The 22,032-nt window shown below is 38.6% G+C and overlaps 2 protein-coding genes across 6 annotated transcripts; one reads left to right on the top strand and one right to left on the bottom strand.

Annotated features, from left to right (window-relative positions):
- Window positions 1–4,321: 4,321 nt before the first annotated feature.
- LOC143361082 (uncharacterized) lies at window positions 4,322–15,559 on the top strand. Of its 2 annotated transcripts, XR_013083411.1 has the most exons (5): window positions 4,322–4,442; window positions 9,798–10,077; window positions 10,633–11,094; window positions 12,673–13,155; window positions 13,795–15,559. XR_013083411.1 is itself a non-coding variant. In XM_076800342.1 (4 exons), exons 1-4 carry the CDS (start codon window positions 4,431–4,433, stop codon window positions 12,924–12,926), a joined length of 1,008 nt encoding a protein of 335 aa, XP_076656457.1. In that variant the 5' UTR covers window positions 4,322–4,430; the 3' UTR covers window positions 12,927–13,707. The 2 variants fall into 2 exon arrangements, 1 of the variants encoding a protein (XP_076656457.1); XM_076800342.1 differs by lacking the exon at window positions 13,795–15,559 and having other exon boundaries at window positions 12,673–13,707.
- A 1,485-nt stretch (window positions 15,560–17,044) lies between these two features.
- LOC143360883 (uncharacterized) lies at window positions 17,045–19,689 on the bottom strand. Of its 4 annotated transcripts, none has more exons than XM_076800044.1 (3): window positions 19,573–19,689; window positions 18,503–18,826; window positions 17,045–17,103 (listed from the first exon to the last, which is right to left on the bottom strand). In XM_076800044.1, the coding sequence occupies exons 1-3, from the start codon at window positions 19,624–19,626 to the stop codon at window positions 17,086–17,088; spliced, it is 396 nt and encodes a 131-aa protein (XP_076656159.1). In that variant the 5' UTR covers window positions 19,627–19,689; the 3' UTR covers window positions 17,045–17,085. The 4 variants fall into 4 exon arrangements, with proteins under 4 accessions (XP_076656159.1, XP_076656157.1, XP_076656158.1 ...); XM_076800042.1 differs by lacking the exon at window positions 17,045–17,103 and adding an exon at window positions 18,015–18,414 and having other exon boundaries at window positions 18,479–18,826; XM_076800043.1 differs by lacking the exon at window positions 17,045–17,103 and adding an exon at window positions 18,015–18,414.
- Between the last annotated feature and the right edge of the window lie 2,343 nt (window positions 19,690–22,032).

Genomic DNA, 22,032 nt, shown 5'->3' with positions numbered 1-22,032 from the left:
ATCCACCCCGTACGAACGCGTGTCAGCCGTTTTTCCATAGGCTACCACCTATAGCATAGTACGGTATAGTGTGATAGGCTGGTGTCGCGGTCAGCCGGGCGGGCGTGGTCAGGCAAAGACTTGAATCCGTAAATCAAGACAGCGATCTAAAACGATGAACTCGCACCGCGTCGATGTTGCATCAGAAATCTCGATGCAGGCGGCGCGGCGCTGCAGCATGCAACGCACCGCGAATGTTGCAGAAGTTTCAGCCGCTGCAGAAACGGGGTCGACGGTATTTGCATATTTCACCGGCGATAGATTTTTACCGGCTGCGCCGCGGCCATAGTCCTCTCTTGCCTTGTTTAGAACCTGTTGTGTCCGGCAGTAGCGGGCCGAGGCAGCCTAAGCCCGGTTATGCCAAAGGGAAGCTGCTGTCGATCGTCGAAACCCTCTGCCTTCGAGAATATCTTTCTAATCAGGGACCAAAAATAAAAGTTATTCTAATTTTCTACGGTAAAAATCATGAATAAAAAGTTGATTATTGTTCAAATTTAAGATAACCTACATGAAATATTAAAAAAAAAAAAAAACAGTTCGAAGAACAAAGTGAATACCAATTTTTATACTTTTTGGTTACAAATAACAGTTATTAGTGTCGAAAAAATTGGATCCTCCTCGACAACTGTCATCGATGAAGAAAAACTTTCGATCACTCATAACTAGACTGGGGAAGTTTATGCACGATAAATATGTAACATGCATATGACATTTATGCACGAAAAATATGAAAAATACGCAAAGTATATAGGTATATATAAAATGTAGTATAATAAGCAATGTATTAGTATGTCACAGAATATTCACGCGTATCGTTCGCGTGACAATAAATTACGAGCATTTTTCCAAATTTAATGTTGTTAAGTGGTGGTGTTTGTCTGTCAAAATTAATTTATACGCGGAGAATGACCACTCTACGTCACACGAAGTAATCGGTGCGTATTTAAATTTACTCCAACATTGTTCTGGCACACTTATTGGTCCTCGAACTCCCTCGTTATTTAAAATACTTGAAATCTTCGATAATGTAGAAAAGCCTACATTCTTTTCTAAAGTAGTATTACATTCTTTTCTAATTTTTTCACCGCAATCACCAGGAATATTTTTTAAATGTATTACACTATTCATATATATTCCGATTGATTCATTTAACGTTAAACCTATAGTTTCTAGTTTTATATAAATACTTTTTAATTTCTTCCGATATTCTTCTATCCGAAGTGGAGCTTTTAAAAAATCTTGTTTCGTATGGCCTGTAATTGTATGGACACTACACAATTATGATACGAAAGTTTGGTGATAGACGAAACTAATTTGTCGATATAGATATTTCACATAAGCACGATAAATAACATATGCAATATATTATTGCATATGTTTTTAAACATAAATATACAAAGCATATGCATTATGCAAAGAATGTAAAATAAAAAATGTATTTTTATAGTACTCTAATCACAAAACAAATTTCTGTCCAGGTCCCATTCTTTTAACTATTTTCTATAAAAATATGTATTTGCATAAACTTCCTCAGTCTACTCATAAAGATCACTCATAACAGTTATCAATGAAAGAAGTTCATTTCAATTGTACATAATAATTATTGTTTGAAAAGATTCATTTCAGTTTTTCAAAGCAGTTATTAATCAGAGAAGTTCATTTCAATCGTTCATAACACTTATCAATGAGAGAAGTTCATTTCGATCGCTCATGACAGTTATCAATGAGAAAAGTTCATTTCGATCACTCGTAACAGTTATCATTCAGAGAAGTTCATTTCAATTGTTCATAATAATTATTGTTTGAGAAGATTCATTTCAGTTTCTCAAAGCAGTTATTAATCAGAGAAGTTCATTTCAATCGTTCATAAGAGCTATCAACGAGAGAATTTCATTTCGATCATTCATAACAGTTATCAATGAGAAAAGTTCATTTCGATCACTCGTAACAGTTATCAATCAGAGAAGTTCATTTCAATTGTTCATAATAATTATTGTTTGAGAAGATTCATTTCAGTTTCTCAAAGCAGTTATTAATCAGAGAAGTTCATTTCAATCGTTCATAACAGTTATCAATGAGAGAAGTTCATTTCGATCGCTCATGACAGTTATCAATGAGAAAAGTTCAGTTTGAGCACTCATAACAGTTATCAATGAGAGAAATTTATTTCGATCGCTCATAACAGTTATCGATGATCGAATTTTTTTCACTTGTTCATAATAATTATTGTTTGAGAAAATTCATTTCAGTTGCTTATTTAATTACTGAGTTGTCTACTCTTTTCTCGGATGGAGCAAGCTTCTCCAACGAAGGTTCCTGTTTCTAATTCATTTGTCCGATGACTATTCCGAGATACGCACGTTCTTCCTTTTGTCACGAGTAGATTGTCACTTCCTTGTTACTTCGTTTGTCTCGACAAAAATGGCTAGATCAAATACAAATCTGTGAAAACATTCAACGAATCTAAAAATTGCACAAAAAATTGTAAATTACTGGGAAAAGAATTAAACGTCTATGTAGTCTCTTGCAATAGGTACAGACAATTTAGCATAAAAATCCGTGGTAACAAGCGATTTGCAATTTCTTAAGATTTAAGTCTTATTACACTTAAGTATTAACTTAAGTCTCGAAACAAGTAGACAAAATGTGATTTAAAATGTAATTATTAAAAATATAAATAATTATTTTAAATAGTTAGCCTTTCTGTATCTATAAACAACGTTCGGAATATTACAGGGTACGATCAGAATGAACAGGGGTTGTAGTTCTAGCTTGATAGGCTGAATTAGGGTAAGCCGAATCTTCGCGTTAATTGCGAACACTCCTTCCTGCCTCTAATTGTTTAAATTAAATTTGGTGACTGATTCTAAATAACTACGATTAATTCTGAATGTATAATAATCCTTGGATGAAAGCTGCTAAGAAGGAAGCCCTTTTCAAAGTGGATTGTCGTCCACCGAATTAGGGTTTTCTTTTAGGGTTCGGCAAGATGCAATCCCTAGTCGAAGTTGCAACATCCACTTTCGATTCTGCGTGAGTCGGCCTTGAATAAGCGCAATCGATAGCTGCTAAAATGTGTCGATCGCGATACAGAAAAGCAGGAAATGCTGCCTTGAAAGTCCAGTTAAATGTTACAACATTGGAAAGCAATTGCCCGTATCCACGAGCCTCCGATACAACTTTTATATTCACGGTTTATTAATTTATTCTCTCTAGCCACCGCGAATAACACTGGCTAATTGTACAGGTTGCGAAACGAATCAATCCATTTTGATCATTGAACAAAAAGCCCACTTTGTTGTCGAACCACTATATCAATTCGTTAGCATGAGTCCACTTTTTGCTTTCGTTTTGCTGTCTCTTTCTTTACACTTTAATGTAACCAGAGAGAAGACACCTAACTTGGTTCAATTGTTATTACATGGCTATAAATATGTGACAGTTGCTCGAAGCTTCCCAGAGTATAGTAATCGATGGATGTTCAGTAGCCGATGCTCTGAACGAGGATTTGATAATTTGAAATATTCTTACTTCGTGTTCCGCTGCTTCATCAAAGCTATTAAATCAAGGACCCCAATTATTCATGAACAAGACACCCACGAGTATAGTTCTAGCAGTAAGGCATGATGCAAGGTCTAACAGTAGCATGCTCAGATAGACTACTGTGCTAGAACGTTCTACATAATTCACTGCTCATTATGAGCCCAAGGCATTGTGAGCTCGAGCAGAGCAAGGGACACAGAGGCGCACAGGACACTAACTATAACTTTTAAGTAGCTATAGTTAGTTATTTTTAGAATTGTAGAAGCTCCTTTACTGTTGAAATTTTAGCTGTTCAAACAATAACTGTGTTGGAAAACCCTTGTCCATCAGTGTGGATTTTTATACAGAGGAAAAATTGTTTGAATTATTTGGCAGAGACAGCAGCTAACCATATATTTCTTCTTTGAATAATTTTTATGAGAACAGTACTTCTAATATCCTTAAATTTCAAAGTCATAAATCAAACGAAGCAAAACCACAGTCTACTCGCGACGAAGAAGGACCTGGACGATGATTCCGGTCGTCTAGGATCTTTTCGAAGCAACATTGTTGCTTTGCAAATCATCCAGGCCGTTACAACGCGACAGACTGAACGCATTTGGTTCCGGTTTCCATCGGCTGGAATGCCTAAGTGTCTCGCAGTAAATGATATCGCGTTGACCTTTCTCCCAGAGCTCATCACACGAGGGTTACACGTAATCGAGTATATAACGGTAGCAAACCGTTTCGAAAAGGATCAGTGTAACCAGCGAATGCACGGCCGTGCACGAGAAAAGGATTCTATATAGAACGGCACGAGGAGGATATAATAATAATAGGAAAGGACGTCGCGGGAAAGAGGGGCAGCCATGAAGTTGCTGGTAAGCAGGGGAAAGGGGGAAAACTTTATCGTGGCCAGTCGAAGGAAAGATTGTTACGAAAAGGAAATCCTCGCGGTGTGCACCTGATGAGAAAACTTTAATCTGTTAGTGCCCCTCCCCCCCTCCCGCCCCCTACCCATAATACACTCCCGGTGTCGTCCGTGAAATATGAATGGCCCGCTATCTCTGACCAGTGTCTCTTGATATATAGACCCGGCGACGACCAGGAATTCGGAGTCAGCCGGATAATTGAAACGTATGGCCTTGTGCTGTAACTTTGATTAAGACGAGTAATCTATTCGATTTCAGTTAAAGAGACTCCGGGACCGAACTGCTCGCTCTAATTTATTTCGCGTTGCAGTCTTCGTCGTGTTAGCTTCGTTGCTGAGAAGATTCTTCGTCGATCAGATGGAGACGTTGCTGGATCACAAGCTTGCTCATTGATCGCTTCCTCATTGATCAGTTGGAGACGTTGCTAGATTACAAGCTTGTTTATCAATCAGTTGGAGTCGTTGCGGAATAACAAGTTTGTTCATTGATCAGTCGGAGACGTTCCTTGGTCACAAGCTTGTCCATTCATCAATTTGAGACGTTCCTTGATCACAAGTTTACGCATTGATCAATTGGAGACGTTGCTGCATCACAAGCTTGTTTATCAATCTGTTTTAGATATTGCTGGATCACAAACTTGCTCATTGATCGCTTCCCCATTGATCAGTTGGAGACGTTGCTAGATCACAAGCTTGTTTATCAATCAGTTGGAGTCGTTGCTGGTTTACAAGTTTGTTCATTGATCGCTTTCTCATTGATTAGTTGGAGACATTGCTAGATTACAAGCTTGTTTACCAATCAGGTGGAGATATTGCTGGATCACAAACTTGCTCATTGATCGCTTCCTCATTGATCAGTTGGAGACGTTGCTAGATTACAAGTTTGTTTATCAATCAGTTGAAGGCGTTGCTGGATTACAAGTTTGTCCATTGATCAGTTGGAGACGTTGCTGGATCACAAGTATTGCTTATCAATCATTTGGAGATGTTGCGGTATTCCAAGCTTGTGTATCAATCAGTTGGAGGCGTTGCTGGATCATAAGCTTGCTCATTGATCGCTTCCTAATTAATCGGTTGGAGCCATTGCTAAATTACAAGCTTGTTTATCAATCAGTTGGAGTCGTTGCTGGGTTACAAGTTTGTTCATTGATCAGTTGGAGACGTTCCTTGGTCACAAGCTTGTCCATTCATCAATTGGAGACGTTCCTTGATCACAAGCTTGCGCAATGATCAATTGGAGACGTTGCTGTATCACAAGCTTGCTTATCAATCTGTTGCAGACGTTACTTGGTTACAAGCTTGTTCATTGATCAATTGGAGACGTTGCTGCATCACAAGCTTGTTTATCAATCTGTTCTAGATATTGCTGGATCACAAACTTGCTCATTGATCGCTTCCTAATTAATCGGTTGGAGACATTGCTAAATTACAAGCTTGTTTATCAATCAGTTAGAGTCGTTGCTGGGTTACAAGTTTGTTCATTGATCAGTTGGAGACGTTCCTTGGTCACAAGCTTGTCCATTCATCAATTGGAGACGTTCCTTGATCACAAGCTTGCGCATTGATCAATTGGAGACGTTGCTGTATCACAAGCTTGCTTATCAATCTGTTGCAGACGTTACTTGGTTACAAGCTTGTTCATTGATCAGTTGGAGACGTTGCTGGATCACAAGTATTGCTTATCAATCAGTTGGAGATGTTGCTGTATTCCAACATTGTATATCAATCAGTTGGAGACGTTGCTTGATCACAAGCTTGCTCATTGATCGATTCCTCATTGATAAGTTGCAGACGTTGCTGGATCACAAGCTTGCTTATCAATCGGTTGGAGACGTTGCTGGATCACAAGCTTGCTTATCAATCAGTTGGAGACGTTGCTCTATTATAAGCTTGCTTATCAATCAGTTGGTGGCGTTCCTTGGTTACAAGCTTGTTCATTGATAACTTGGAGACGTTCCTTGATCACAAGCTTGTCCATTGATCAGTTGGAGACATTGCTGGATCACAAGATTGCCTATCAATCAGTTGGAGATGATGTTGGATTCTAAGCTTGCTTATCAATCAGTTGGAGACGTCCCTTGGTTACAAGCTTGTTCATTGATCAGCTGGAGACGTTGCTGGATCACAAGATTGCTTATCAATCAGTTGGAGATGTTGCTGGAATCTAAGTTTGCTTATCAATCAGTTGGAGATGTTGCTGGAATCTAAGCTTGCTTATCAATCAGTTGGAGATGTTATTGTATTCCAAGCTTGCTTATCTAACAGTTGGAGATATTGCTGGATCACAAGCTTGTTCATTGATCGCTTCCTCATTGATCAGTTGGAGACGTTGCTAGATTACAAGTTTGTTTATCAATCAGTTGAAGGCGTTGCTGGATTACAAGTTTGTCCATTGATCAGTTGGAGACGTTGCTGGATCACAAGTATTGCTTATCAATCATTTGGAGATGTTGCGGTATTCCAAGCTTGTGTATCAATCAGTTGGAGGCGTTGCTGGATCATAAGCTTGCTCATTGATCGCTTCCTAATTAATCGGTTGGAGCCATTGCTAAATTACAAGCTTGTTTATCAATCAGTTGGAGTCGTTGCTGGGTTACAAGTTTGTTCATTGATCAGTTGGAGACGTTCCTTGGTCACAAGCTTGTCCATTCATCAATTGGAGACGTTCCTTGATCACAAGCTTGCGCAATGATCAATTGGAGACGTTGCTGTATCACAAGCTTGCTTATCAATCTGTTGCAGACGTTACTTGGTTACAAGCTTGTTCATTGATCAATTGGAGACGTTGCTGCATCACAAGCTTGTTTATCAATCTGTTCTAGATATTGCTGGATCACAAACTTGCTCATTGATCGCTTCCTAATTAATCGGTTGGAGACATTGCTAAATTACAAGCTTGTTTATCAATCAGTTAGAGTCGTTGCTGGGTTACAAGTTTGTTCATTGATCAGTTGGAGACGTTCCTTGGTCACAAGCTTGTCCATTCATCAATTGGAGACGTTCCTTGATCACAAGCTTGCGCATTGATCAATTGGAGACGTTGCTGTATCACAAGCTTGCTTATCAATCTGTTGCAGACGTTACTTGGTTACAAGCTTGTTCATTGATCAGTTGGAGACGTTGCTGGATCACAAGTATTGCTTATCAATCAGTTGGAGATGTTGCTGTATTCCAACATTGTATATCAATCAGTTGGAGACGTTGCTTGATCACAAGCTTGCTCATTGATCGATTCCTCATTGATAAGTTGCAGACGTTGCTGGATCACAAGCTTGCTTATCAATCGGTTGGAGACGTTGCTGGATCACAAGCTTGCTTATCAATCAGTTGGAGACGTTGCTCTATTATAAGCTTGCTTATCAATCAGTTGGTGGCGTTCCTTGGTTACAAGCTTGTTCATTGATAACTTGGAGACGTTCCTTGATCACAAGCTTGTCCATTGATCAGTTGGAGACATTGCTGGATCACAAGATTGCCTATCAATCAGTTGGAGATGATGTTGGATTCTAAGCTTGCTTATCAATCAGTTGGAGACGTCCCTTGGTTACAAGCTTGTTCATTGATCAGCTGGAGACGTTGCTGGATCACAAGATTGCTTATCAATCAGTTGGAGATGTTGCTGGAATCTAAGTTTGCTTATCAATCAGTTGGAGATGTTGCTGGAATCTAAGCTTGCTTATCAATCAGTTGGAGATGTTATTGTATTCCAAGCTTGCTTATCTAACAGTTGGAGATATTGCTGGATCACAAGCTTGTTCATTGATCGCTTTCTTATTGATCAGTTCGAGATGTTGCTAGATTAGAAGCTTGTTTATCAATGATATGGAGACGTTGCTGGATTACAAGTTTGTTCATTGATCAGTGGGATACGTTGCTTAATGGGAAGCTTGTTTATCAATCGGTTGGAGACGTTGCCATATTCGAAGCTTGCTTATCCATCGTTTGCAACCGTTGCTGGATAACAAGCTTGCTCTTTGATCGCTTCCTAATTTTTCAGCTGAAACTGTTGCTGGATTGCAAGCTTATTTATCAATCATTTGGAGACGTTGCTGGATGAGAAGCTTGTTCATTGATCAGTTGGACAGGTTGAAAATACAGCTGTTATTTAGTGGTACTTTTTAAAAATAGAAAGTTGCCATAATGGAGCGTTGTTTAAAGTTGCTATAAAGGAGCTCGGTTTAAAGTTGCTGTAGTGGTGCGTTGTTTAAAGTTGCTATAATGGAGCGTTGTTTAAAGTTGCTAGAAAGCAGCATGGTTTAAAGTTGCTGTAATGGAACATGCTTTAAAGTTGCTATAATGGAGCATGGTTTAAAGTTGCTGTAGTGGAGCGTGGTTTAAAGTTGCTATAATGGAGCGTGGTTTAAAGTTGCTATAAAGGAGCATGATATAAAGTTGCGGAGCATGTTTTAAAGTTGTTATAATGGAGCGTGGTTTAAAGTTGACACAAAGGAGCATGGTTTAAAGTTGCTGTAATGGAACATGATTTAAAGTTGCTATAACGAAGGGTGTCTTTGAAAGTTGGCATAACGGGGCAGGATGTCTGAAAGTAACTTGCCAATTTTGATTACATTGTAGAACCTCAGACCATTGTTATCAGTTGGGGATCGCTTATCAGCTCAATCAGCGTCGTGTTCGCATCGATTGTGCATCGACTTGCTTCTTCAAGTATCTATCCTGGCACCCTGGGCACCATGTTTCGCCGAATGCGATCCACGTGCTGTCGCAGCTTCCGGTGCCGGTGATGATGTGTTCATGCACGACACGTCTGTTGGGAATCTGTTTATGCAAATTGATGCGTGCGACTCGATCCGTGGCCGCCGGGATGAGACACGGATGCGTACCGGATGCTGTTTTCGAATCGCCTGGACCTCCGCTAGCACTCGACGTCATTGACCGTCGATTGAACAGCGTTCAATGATGTCTCAGCTATCGGGTTTCGCACAATAGCTTTGCCAAATCGCTCTTGAGTCTTGCACCACGGACCTAATTATCGACACGGAAACCTCGTATCCCCGAAATCCTATGGAAACACTATTATCGTTCGCTTATCTTTGAAATTCCGTGGAACACCCTACAGAAAAACCTTCCTTGGAATCCTCCATGAAATCCAGCTCGAAAAATGGTCTACAATGCTTGAACTCGTATCAGCAGGAAACTGTCCGCGTCTAACGCGGAAGATTTACGAGCGAAATTACGCGAAAGCATTCGAACAATTGTGTCGCATTGTCCCACGTACAAGCTCCGCGGCGATAACGCGTCGCGTTGTGACACTCGTCTTAATAAATCACGCCTTATCCGTTTTCAGCTGCAGTTAGCAGCATCGATTCTCCTGACATCCGTTTGCGCCGCAAGCTGGCCGTATCGTGAAATAGTGGGCGTCGGGCAATCGGAATCTCCAGTATTCGTTGCGCCGGTTTATGGAGTCGCACCTGTAATCAGCCCGTTGGACAACGACCAAGAGGTAGCTACGATAGTCGCCGGTCCTGTCACCGGGACCACGATCGTCGAAGGATCCTCTTCCGGTCCTGTCACCGTCCTCTCACCCGTGGATGCTGCCGGTATCAATGATCCCTCATTAAAGACAAGTAGGTAATTATTATTCTTCCGGTTCAAAATTGTCGATGTCCTTCTTCTGCATTCGTGTGGACCTTCGTTACAGTATGCACACGTTCACCGAAGAATATGCGCACTGCAGATTTTTATGCATTCGTGGTGCTCGCGCATTTTTGCAATACCAGACGTGCGTAGCAACGATCAGTAGGTCAAATGTGATGTAGGAAAAACATTTAAAGGGATTTGCAACAAGTAGCGGTCAGCGTTCGACAAACTCGCGAATTGGGCCAAACAGCTATCTAAATCGACGGCAGAAAAAATCGAGCAGATACTCTGACAGTATACTTTCAAGCCGACAGAATTCTTCGCGATTCTATTCCTGTAGCTAGTCTGAGTTGCGCAACCGCGGGGTAGCATTTACACTGTCCCATTGCCTCACGTGCGCATTTTATGACACGCATAAACCGAAGAATTTATTAAACGCCATATATAGCCGGGTTGCTGTATTAAACGAAGTCGAACGAGCTCGGTGCATGATCTATTGGCGGGACGGGTAAAAATAACCTCTGCACACTTTTCATCCTCAGACGCGACGGAAGAGCCTAACTTGGCGAAAGGCGCGGTGGCAAAATTGCCCGAGGATGCAACGGAAGATTCGGTGATCATCAAGGGAGCGTCATCGGGTCCGGTGACCCTGGTCGCTCCTTCGGCCGCAGTCGCCGACAATGCACCGTCAGCTGGAACAAAGACCGGAGGAGCTGTTGCATCGTCAGCATCTGTTGCAATCGAAAACGCAGAAGAATCGGGCCGGGTATCGCCGACGACAATTAAAGAAACAATAGGAATAGCGTCGGCGAATGCTGTAATTGGTCCCTCCACCGGGCCCATAATCATTGTCGGACCTACCGCCCCACCGATACCCACTACCAATGTCCCGACAGTTACGCCTATCGCAGCGGACGCTGACACTGACGTCGTTGGCCCGGCCATTGCAATCGACTCGTTACCTGCGACTGGAGAACTTGGCAACGAAACTGCTTCGACCGCAGGTAAATCTAATTCCTCTTCAGGGGAGCACCTTATGTGAATGGCCCGTTTTTCAAGATTTTTTTTTTTTGAAAAATTTATTGCGTAGATTGATTTAAAATTTGAGGTATCGTTTATTAACGTTCTAATGTAAACAGAAATATCTTTTACAAATTTTAATCGTTAATATTAATAGTGCAACGGCGGCTTGAAAATAACCGTACAGCGCACAAAAATGATCCCAAGGAAAAAATCAAAATGGAATCGTTAGTTTATGCAAATACGCACAACATGACATTCTTCTGTTATTAGAAATTGCAATATAGCAAAACTGGCTATTGATTTTAAACCTCCCGACGAGCTGGAGACGTGAAACTTTAAACATAGCTCAGAACTGCATGACAACACACACAAGACTAAAAAGCAGAAAATAATTATTTAAATAGAGAAAGATTTTTAATATAAAAATAATTTTTCCTAGCACCATACAGACACCTAACCCTACACGGATAGTCGTGAAAATTTGTGATTGTGAATTTTTAATAGCTATGAAAATATAGTTAATAGTTAATAGTTAATAGCTATGAGAATAGTAAGGAGTGTAGAGAGTAGCTGCCGTTGAGAAAACTCACACAACAGTTTATATTACTTGCAGTGCAATAAAATTTGTTAGTGACTTAGGTGAACTATTCATGGATCAATTCGTTTAAAATGTTACAAGTATTTTCATGGCTATTAAAAATTCACGGTCACAACATTTTCAGGACTGTCTGTATGGGGTTAGGAATCTGTATGGGACTAGAGAAAATTATTTTTATACTTTTTAGTCTGTCCTAAAAACGTGGTAAATTAAAACTTTCTTTTTATTTAAATAATTATTTTCTGCTTTCTAGTTTTATGTGTGTGTGTGTGAAACTTTTCAATCGATTTTAAACGTTTTATTATTATTATACAAAGACTGACATTAGACATTCATTCATTCATTCTGACTGACATCCTTTAGACTGACATTTCTTGTTGAAATTTCCATTTCTTTGCCTTCAAGGTCATCCGAAGGTCATGGTATACTGGGTCGTTGAATTCGTCTTGATACGGGCTACAATACTGTTAAGTCAAAAATACAAAGTGCCATTTAAAAGAATGAAGGTGACCTTGACAATACTAAAAAAAAATTTGTCTCGAACTTTTTTTATTGCAATGTACAACCAATCGAAATATTTGTTTGTCAGATTATCGCAAGTACTTGAAAAATCGTGAGAAGTGTTACGTAGGACACTCTGTATACCAAATCGATTATAGTCATAAAAGTGACTGTGTCACCTTACTCTGTAAAAATAACAAGAATGTGCTGCCTAAATATTTAGCCTTTTTTTAAATAACATATACCCAAGGAAATAAATTTGTTAAATAATTTCTCATGGACGTGTCTTTAGAATTTGAATAACTGTAAATTAAAAACATTAGGACCCGCCATTTAGTGCCGTAAACCTAGTGTGAAATAACTGCATCTCTTGACAGTCTACTTATGGTTAATTGTCGGGTTTGCAAATGGCTGGGAATTTTGTTGTGTTGTTAGCGTTGTGTGCTATTGTTGTTTTTAGGTGCACCAGAGGCAAATCAAGAGATCTCGGCGACCAGCACAGCGACCGTTCCCAGTTCTGGAAATTCCACAGTTTCCACGTCGGCGAAGGTTAATTTGATTACACCTGCAGCTAGAATCGCAGCGACCGCCGAGACAGCGACAAGTAGCATCGTCGTATCAGCGGTAACTGCATCCACCGCGCACGCTTCCGACCCCGCTGCAACCGTTTCCGGCGCTGCTGCATCCGCGTTGATCATCCACCCGCTGCCCTAACCGTTCGCACGGGCCGACGGTTGGCACTGGTCAATTTACTCGAAAACGACCACGAAACCTCGGATCTTTATTAACTAGACGTTATCCATTGCCAAGAGGCAGGTGTCCCACAAAAACTGTCTGAGAAACGTACCCGTGCGATTTGTGCATCGGTGCATGAAGCGCATGTGCACGCAAATATCTGCAACATTTTTAGGACCACCTTATGACGAAACTGATTTCTGTCTAGGTTAAGGGTACTTGTCTGCGTTGTCAATTTATACCTGAATCTATGGTGTTTATGCACTTCTGACAAAAATAAATAAAAACGTTAGGTGAATGCAACGACGTAAGGCTATTGTCAAAGAATTATATTACGAAAAATGTGTAAGAAATGAATTAGTCATATGAACATGCTACTTGTACGGTTATAGAAAAGATAAAAAATAGCGGTTTTTGATTTTTTTAACTATGTGCCCCCACGTTGACAAATCTGAAGAAATTATATGTTGACAAACATAACGAGATGCTGAAACTGTAAAAATGTAAACATAGTGTATCGCAACTTCTACAAGAAGTTAGCATTTCAAATCATTTTTCATTTTTGAAAATTCGGTTTCGAAGCTAAAAATTCTGAAAAAATTCATAGGTGTGCAATCTGATAGTTAAAGTATGCCTGATTTTTTTCAGAATTTTCAATTGAAGAGGGTAAGAGAAATTACGGTAAACACTGACTTTCTTTGTCACCCCATTACTACCCCCAATGTCGACATATAAGATTGAAAATTGGCACAAAGTAGTTTCTTCGGATGAACTATCGAATGCCCTATTGCAAATTCAATTTGGTTTGGGGGCATTTTTGATTTCCGGCTACACACTTATTGTCTAGGTGAAGGGTACTTGTCTGCGTTGTCAATTTATACCTGCATCTATGGTGTTTATGCATTTCTGACAAAAATAAATAAAAACGTTAGGTGAATGCAAGGACATGCTGTTCTCAAATAATTATACTACAAGGGCTTATGTGATCATGCACGAAAACTGTGTAAGAAATTAATTAGTCACGTGAACATACTACTTGTAAGGGCATGGAAAGTTAAAAAATAACGGTTTTTCGTTTTTTTAACTATGTTCCCCCACGTTGACAAATCTGAAGAAATTATATGTTGACAACCATAACGAGATACTAAAACTGTAAAAATGTAAACATAGTGTATCGCAACTTCTACAAGAAATTGGCATTTCCAATCATTTTTCATTTTTGAAAATTCGGTTTCGAAGCTAAAAATTCTGAAAAAATTCATAGGTGTGCATTCTGATAGTTAAAGTATGCCTGATTTTTTTCAGAATTTTCAATTGAAGAGGGTAAGAGAAATTACGGTAAACACTGATTTTCTTTGTCACCCCATTACTACCCCCAATGTCGACATATAAGATTGAAAATTGGCACAAAGTAGTTTCTTCGGATGAACTATCGAATGGCCTATTGCAAATTCAATTTGGTTTGGGGGCATTTTTGATTTCCGGCTACACACTTATTGTCTAGGTGAAGGGTACTTGTCTGCGTTGTCAATTTATACCTGCATCTATGGTGTTTATGCATTTCTGACAAAAATAAATAAAAACGTTAGGTGAATGCAAGGACATGCTGTTCTCAAATAATTATACTACAAGGGCTTATGTGATCATGCACGAAAACTGTGTAAGAAATTAATTAGTCACGTGAACATACTACTTGTAAGGGCATGGAAAGTTAAAAAATAACGGTTTTTCGTTTTTTTAACTATGTTCCCCCACGTTGACAAATCTGAAGAAATTATATGTTGACAACCATAACGAGATACTAAAACTGTAAAAATGTAAACATAGTGTATCGCAACTTCTACAAGAAATTGGCATTTCCAATCATTTTTCATTTTTGAAAATTCGGTTTCGAAGCTAAAAATTCTGAAAAAATTCATAGGTGTGCATTCTGATAGTTAAAGTATGCCTGATTTTTTTCAGAATTTTCAATTGAAGAGGGTAAGAGAAATTACGGTAAACACTGATTTTCTTTGTCACCCCATTACTACCCCCAATGTCGACATATAAGATTGAAAATTGGCACAAAGTAGTTTCTTCGGATGAACTATCGAATGGCCTATTGCAAATTCAATTTGGTTTGGGGGCATTTTTGATCTCCGGCTACACGCTTTTTGTCTACGTTTAGGGTACTTGTCTGCGTTGTCAATTTAAGCGTTTCTTGGAGAACAATTTGGTGGATCTGAGACAGAAATGATTGAACGAAAAGCGTGCGACAGAAGAATAGCCGTGACAGAATTACTATGCATAATCCTTGTCAGCTCGAGCGCAGCCTTTCTAAAGAGAGTTTTATAGTGTCGACCGATTAGACCGGTATGGTGGCAGAAAACAGCGCATTCGTTGACATTGCGTGCGTTGGCGATCGAGCCGATACGAAACAAGGAAGGGAAAAATTGTGCAAGGACAACGGGAACCACGCGTAGTCTCGTTGGCATTGATGTCTGCACACTTTCTTACGAGTTACTGATTGCATACAATGCTAATCCTGTTATTGCTCTTTGTCATTCGACTGTCAGTCCGCATAATCTAGTTTTCCTTTTTTCTGTTCTTTTAATAAACCGACGAGAAAACGCCTCCGATCGAAGTTTACATTCAGTCGGACTGGATTTTCATGCGAAATGAAAATAAAAGACATCTATTTCCTTCCTTAACGACTTTCATGGTTTTAATAATAATTTTAATAATCTTCTGTACAGATATTAATTATTTTAACACTAGAACTGCCGAGTGAGGCAAAATGACTTGCTGCTAATTTTTTCTTTCGGAAATATTTAAATTATAAATATGTTTCCACGAGAAAATTTTTTAATAAACTTCGAAGTAGATATTTAAACAAAACTGGTACGAAATCTAAACAAATGAAATTTTGTTGTTATCGCAAGGCAACGTATGCCAGTTGTAACCAACGCGAGAGGTCTCTGAAATTTATAGACACCTGGCTGTAGTATAATTCTCCGGAATTTGCTATGAGAAATCTGTCTTTTCAATCTACGAATAAATAGCTTCAGTTGGCCGTGCAGAAAAGAGAATAATTTCTGAAATTATACTGAGATTCGGACGAGTCGAATTGAAGATGGGTAGAATTGTTCGTTTAGAAAATGGCGTTCCTATCGACGAAGAGAAGAAGTTGGACACGGTCGGAGTAAATAGAAATCAGGTGACAGAGAGGATTTTCGGTGAATAAAGGGCTCGGTGGCGTCGCTCGTGTTGTTTGATTTGCGACACCGAGTGGACTCTGGGTATTGTTTCGAACGACAACATCGCCACTGTAATGAAGTGATATTTATCCCGTTAATCTAGTTAGCTCGCGATCCGAGCGATCTAGCGGCTGGCGCAACCTCTACTTTGGGTTAAATCATAGCAAACAAGCCGAACCTAAACCGTACGATTAAACATGAAACTCAATTATTACCGTGTTGCTTTCACCAGGCAAACGGACTGTGTCGAGAGTTCGCTCGCTATGGACATTTTGCCGAATGCGTTTGTCCGTCTCACATTTGCACAACCATAGTCGTCGTCTATCACATATTTTGATTTTCGGCCGTAAACGTTTGTCCAAATACGTCGACGAATGCAGAATTTTCAGATTTTCATTTTTTCACTTCCTTTTCATATGCGTACTATTTAAACATCTTACCAAACAGATAATACTTCAATATAAAATACTGTACAGTCGGTGCACAAAGTATTCGTACACTCTTCAAAAACAAACAACTTTTTTAAAATTGGACCAAACTGCTTCAATTTTTTGGCGATATTATATAGAAGGATTAATTTACTAGGTAATGCATAAATATTTTTATTTCTTATTTCTATTGGTCGTGATTGCGAAGAGAAACCTAGAGGTCACGATTTTTAAGTTTTTTATCCGTGTCTGTAATGAAAATTTAAAAGGTGCTTTTTGTAGGTCTAAGTTACATGCATGCGCAAAGTTCGACGCGTAAAAATACTATAGATATTGTAAGATGTAAAAATCCTTGAGTTTGGGGTTTAAATCGCAGTTTCTTACAGTTTTTGCTATTTTTGCAATTTTTTTAATCAAATTTCATAGCAACCTTGATCGATTTCGATGAAACTTTGTGCAGGTATACCGGGTGGTTCACGAGAAGCAGGTCACCTGAAAAAGAAAAAACCACCCGAGAAAAGTTGTACTGTTAAAGGGGGCTAACATGATGACACATTTTCTAGTTCAAGGTCATTTGAAGGTCATACTGTACCACATCACTGAATTCGTCTTGACATCAGCTATGTACAACACTGTGAAGTTAAAAATACATGGTGATATTTAAAAATCATCGGTGACCTCCAAAAGACCTTGAAAACGGCTACCATCGGAACATTTTTTTTAACAGTACAACTTTTCTCTGTAACATTTTCTTCTATCTCTAAGCCTAACGGAGCTATTTGGTGGCCTGTTTCTCGTGAACCACCCGGTATATGTAACTTACTTAGATCGACAAAAGGCTTTTAAATTTTCATTACAGACACAGATAATAAACTTAAAAATTGTGACCTTCACTTTTTTCTTCGCAATTGTGACCAATAAAAATTTTTTAAAACTTGTTTACGTAAAATTATTGGAAGTATTCACCTAGTAAATTAATCCTTCTAACAAAATTCAGACAGTTTGGATCAATTGTAAAAAAGTTATTTGTTTCTAAAAGGTCTACGAATATGTTTTACACCAACTGTATATTCAATATAATAAATTTCAATAGTCAATATAATGTTGAATTGTAAAATTATACAGCATCTGCTCAGTGTAAAAGTACTATGACAAATTTGTACTAGTATTTATTATAAACTTGCACTTATCAAAATTTTTAGACGACTTCTTTGTCGAAGATTCACTCTGATTCAAAATTGAAGAACATGGCTGTCAGAAACATTTTCAAATTACTTGTTTGTATCATTTTAATCATTTTAAAATCCCCGCTTGATATACTATTCTATCCTATTAAACACATGTCTGAAAAGACAAAGCCATAACAGATTTTCACATTTTCTTCTCCGAATAAACAACATGTATCGATTCCTTCACAATTTTATTTTATTACATTTATACAGCTAATTATAATATTATTCCTTAATCTACAGTACTTAAAGTTAATATGAAGATACTGAGTGAGCATCGAACGATGATTACACGTATAATTGTAAACATTTACTTTCAATTATTTATATATCTATTATTTTATTTGATCTTATTCGAATTTATAAATTCTAAATAAATGATAACACAGTATTCTAGCTCTGAAGGAGCCAATATAAATCAATCAATTAATTTATATCCTAACAATCTATCCATCTTATAATTTACAAGTCAGAGAATTATGCAATGACTCTGCATAGTGCGGTAGAACTTGACTAAAGGCGATCCATCTTCTTTTCAAGATACAGCCCTAAGTACGCAATCCTGCAAAGGGCCCTTGCAAAGGGTTCGATGGATTAAGTCCTGAACCCAAGGATGGCGAACTTAAAAGTCCACCTACAGGCGAGCTTAAAGGTCCACTTACAGGCGAGCTTAAAGGTCCATTTACAGGTGAATTCGCAGATCCACTCAAAGGTGAGCTCACAAGTCCGCTCAAAGGTGAGTTCACAAGTCCGCTCAAAGGTGAGTTCATAAGTCCACCCAAGGGTGAGCTCAAAGGTGAACCGAAACTACTGCAACCACGTTCGAGCAGTCGTCGAATGTTCAGCAATTCGGCAATCAGGTCAAAGTTTGGTGTTGGCAACGGCATCGGGTTTCCGCCGATAATCCCATAAGCGTTGTCGCAACCTTGCGGTTTCAGTTCACCAAGTATGCTTCCGAGGAGCGCTTTCTTTGTCGCAGAAATTTGCTGCAAATAACAATTCAAACATTCTTCTTCGATCTGTGCCCGAGAATTCTCTCGATACGAAATGCAAAAATCAAACGAGGATTCGTGATCGACGTATGAATTTTTTACAGATGGCAGAATATTTCCATGGAATTGCAAAAATCTGGGAAATTTCGGTGAAGAACGTCGTTCCATCGGCCTCCGAAAATTTCAAATGTATGACGGTATATTTTCACAGAAGAATTGACATAAAAGGTGGTACACGCTATTACTCCGAAGCTTGAGAGTCCCTCGTTAATTAAAAATTCCATCTCTCTTTCAACACGAATTAACGTGTCCCGTTCATATCAATCGAACGCATTAATAATTAACCCCTTAACGCACAGTTTTTTTGAAAAAAAAACCGGCCAAAAAAAATCAATTTTCGATATACTGCGCTTTTGTTCCATGGAAAAAGGCTATATTTTATTCTTGAATAAATAAGTGTTATAGCTTACAATCCCATGTAAATGATAAGTATCAATAGAACGATTTTTTTTCTTTGCTTTCACATTGTTATTTTCAATTCTCGATTATATTCGAGTGTGAAAAATTATAGCAGCATAAAATAGAACGCCGCTCGAATTATCTCGAGTGTGCACAGTTTGGCCTGTTTAACGCGCTCGAATTAACTATAGCGTACAAGTTAAGGGATTAATGTTCACTCAATACGTTCACTCTATTTTCCTCGTTTCAAAAAGTGTGAAATCATTTTTATAAATACCTACTTGCAGGGAAGCAAGGACTAACAGGCACAAGCAAATCGCTTTCTTCCATTCCATGACTCGGCCGAAGGATTTCCGACTTTGCGAATGTCTGCGACGGACGATTAGAATAAACAAAACTCTCGCCGAATGCTACGAATGAGTCCTCGACCACTTTATATAGCGTCAGTGTCCGTAAATATTTCTGAATAAAGTAAGGAAAATCGTCACGTAGATCTTTCGGATTAGCGGGAGTTTTTCGCAAGATCGCGAAATGTGTGTAAGATTGTTCGCTCGCTCGATTCGATTGATCAAACAGTCGAATATCTTTCGGCGATTCGTCGCGAGAGCACGGAGCGAATGCGCGGGAAGATAAGCCGGAAACGGCCGGTCACGCGCTGACATCGACGTTTCGTAATTCGCGAGTTTCTTTCGTAACGGCGCACAGTGGGCAATTTGGACAAAATCGGATTCAAAATCAAGGAACTTTCGATAGGAATGGGGTAGAGCGATGAAATCTTTTTTAAATGAAAGCTGCAACTTTGTAGAATATGGGAAAAATAGACAGATTGTGGTATGCACGTTTGTTAACCTCGAGAAAATTCGTTAAACGCGCACAAATTCAAGAAAATTTTAGTCTTTCCAATACCCCGCGCGGAAAAAATTTTTTTTTAACATGCTATACATCATTTCCCATAGATTTTTTCACGCTGATATCTAATCTGGTCTCAAAATTTGTCTACGACCTCAGGATTCTGCAAAAAATAGATTTTTGTGACAAAAACAAATGAAGTCATTTTTTCGTTGAAATGATTGGATGGTAATAATCTCTCTATTTTTCCCATATTCTACAAAGTTTCAGCTTTCATTTAAAAAAAATTTCATCGCTCTACTTCGTTTCTATCGAAAGTTCTTTGACTTTTTATCCAATTTCGTCCAAATTGACCACTTGCCGCACAGTGGTGCCAAGGCGGCCAAAAATCCATTTTATAAATTTTCGATTTTTATAAAAAAAAAAATATTTTTGTATAGCCTAATAGTGCGTGCATGATGTGCCAAAGTCAGATTTTTGAAAAAAAATTTTTTACGAAGATATACGCATGGTAACCATTTCTTCGCTCCTGGGAATTCATCAGTTTTCAGTGCGATAGTTTTGTAATTACTCCGCCTATAATTGAATACTTAGGGGTCTACAAGTCATATGGGTTATTGCAAATGGCTTCAACTATTAACTGGCAAAAACAATTTTTCCAAAAAGAGTTGTTTAACATTAAGTAATATGGACTAACCTGAAGCTCCTTTGCGTTACGGTCATTTTTTATTTATGGAGGAATACAAAAAATCCTTTGAATAGCTTCGATCTGGAACTAATCGTTTTGGCAAGTTATAATATTGATCTAGCTTTGTGCAAAATTTCGTGAGATACTTCGAGATGCTTTCGCCGCAATTTAAGTTTAAATATCAACTTTCGCAATTTCCAAGAATGAATCGCACGGAAGTCACGATTATTTGATGTTTGAGGTGAAATTTTTTGGGGATACATATCAGATAATAAAAAAATAATATGACATTCGTACATATAAAAAAATATTTAATAACAATTTTTTATGTTAAATAAACAGTTTTCGTTTACTGGACCACTGTCGCAAAAATGCAACAGGTATTTTTTGGTAGTGCTCCAATGAACGCTATAAAAGTAATTTATGTAAGGTAAAAAAAATTGTTATTAAATATTTTTTTATACATAAAAAATGGATAAGTCAGATGCACTTCACATTTTTCTTTATTATTTAGAAATTTTCCTAAAAACTTTCACCTGGAACATCAAATAATCGTAACTTCCGTACGATTCACTCTTGGAAATTCTGAAAGTTGATATTTAAACTTAAATTGTGGCGACAGAGATTCGAAGGGTCTCATGATGTTTTGCAGAAAGTTAGATCAATATTACACGCCTTGCCAAAACGATTAGTTCCAGACCAAAATCTATTAAAGGATTTGTTGTATGCTTCCATAAATAAAAAATGGGCAGAAAACAGAGATTTTCGATTAGCCCATATTACTTAATGTTAACAACTTTTTACAAAAATTTTTTTGCCAAATAATCGTTGTACCTGTGGCAATCTCTCCACAAATTTTCAAAGAAATTCGTTGGATAGTTTCGTTTTTACAGATTGTTTGCCGTTTTTTGGCCATTTGGCACAACTGCGCGGCGCGTACGCGAAATAATCGCGACGTTTAATCCCGGCGACGGCGTTCGAATCGAGACGAGATTCGCCGATTACACGCAGCGAACCGAATATTTTTTTCCGATCATGCGCCGTTGCATTTCGCAACGGCTAATAATACCGTGGAATTATGCACGGCCGCGCGAACTTCGGGGGTTGCTGAAAAATGGTTCCGCGAACTATCGCTTATTTTGTTGAAACGAGATCACGGGGAAATACTTCTACGTTCTACAGTTTGCTTCTCTCGGATACCCGT

The sequence above is a fragment of the Halictus rubicundus genome, chromosome 14 (genome assembly GCF_050948215.1).
Source record: "Halictus rubicundus isolate RS-2024b chromosome 14, iyHalRubi1_principal, whole genome shotgun sequence".
NCBI classification, from domain to species: domain Eukaryota; kingdom Metazoa; phylum Arthropoda; class Insecta; order Hymenoptera; family Halictidae; genus Halictus; species Halictus rubicundus.
This window is presented reverse-complemented; position numbering and strand designations above follow the sequence as displayed.

Bases quoted from the DNA above. Each gene is read 5' to 3' on its own strand.
- LOC143361082 (XM_076800342.1), top strand. The intron at 10,078-10,632 runs GTAGGTAATTAT...TTTCATCCTCAG, and splicing joins TGATCCCTCATTAAAGACAA to ACGCGACGGAAGAGCCTAAC. The intron at 11,095-12,672 runs GTAAATCTAATT...TGTTGTTTTTAG, and splicing joins CGAAACTGCTTCGACCGCAG to GTGCACCAGAGGCAAATCAA.
- LOC143360883 (XM_076800041.1), bottom strand. From the start codon at position 19,626: ATGGAATGGAAGAAAGCGATTTGCTTGTGCCTGTTAGTCCTTGCTTCC. The intron at 18,827-19,572 runs GTAGGTATTTAT...TGTTATTTGCAG, and splicing joins TAGTCCTTGCTTCCCTGCAA to CAAATTTCTGCGACAAAGAA.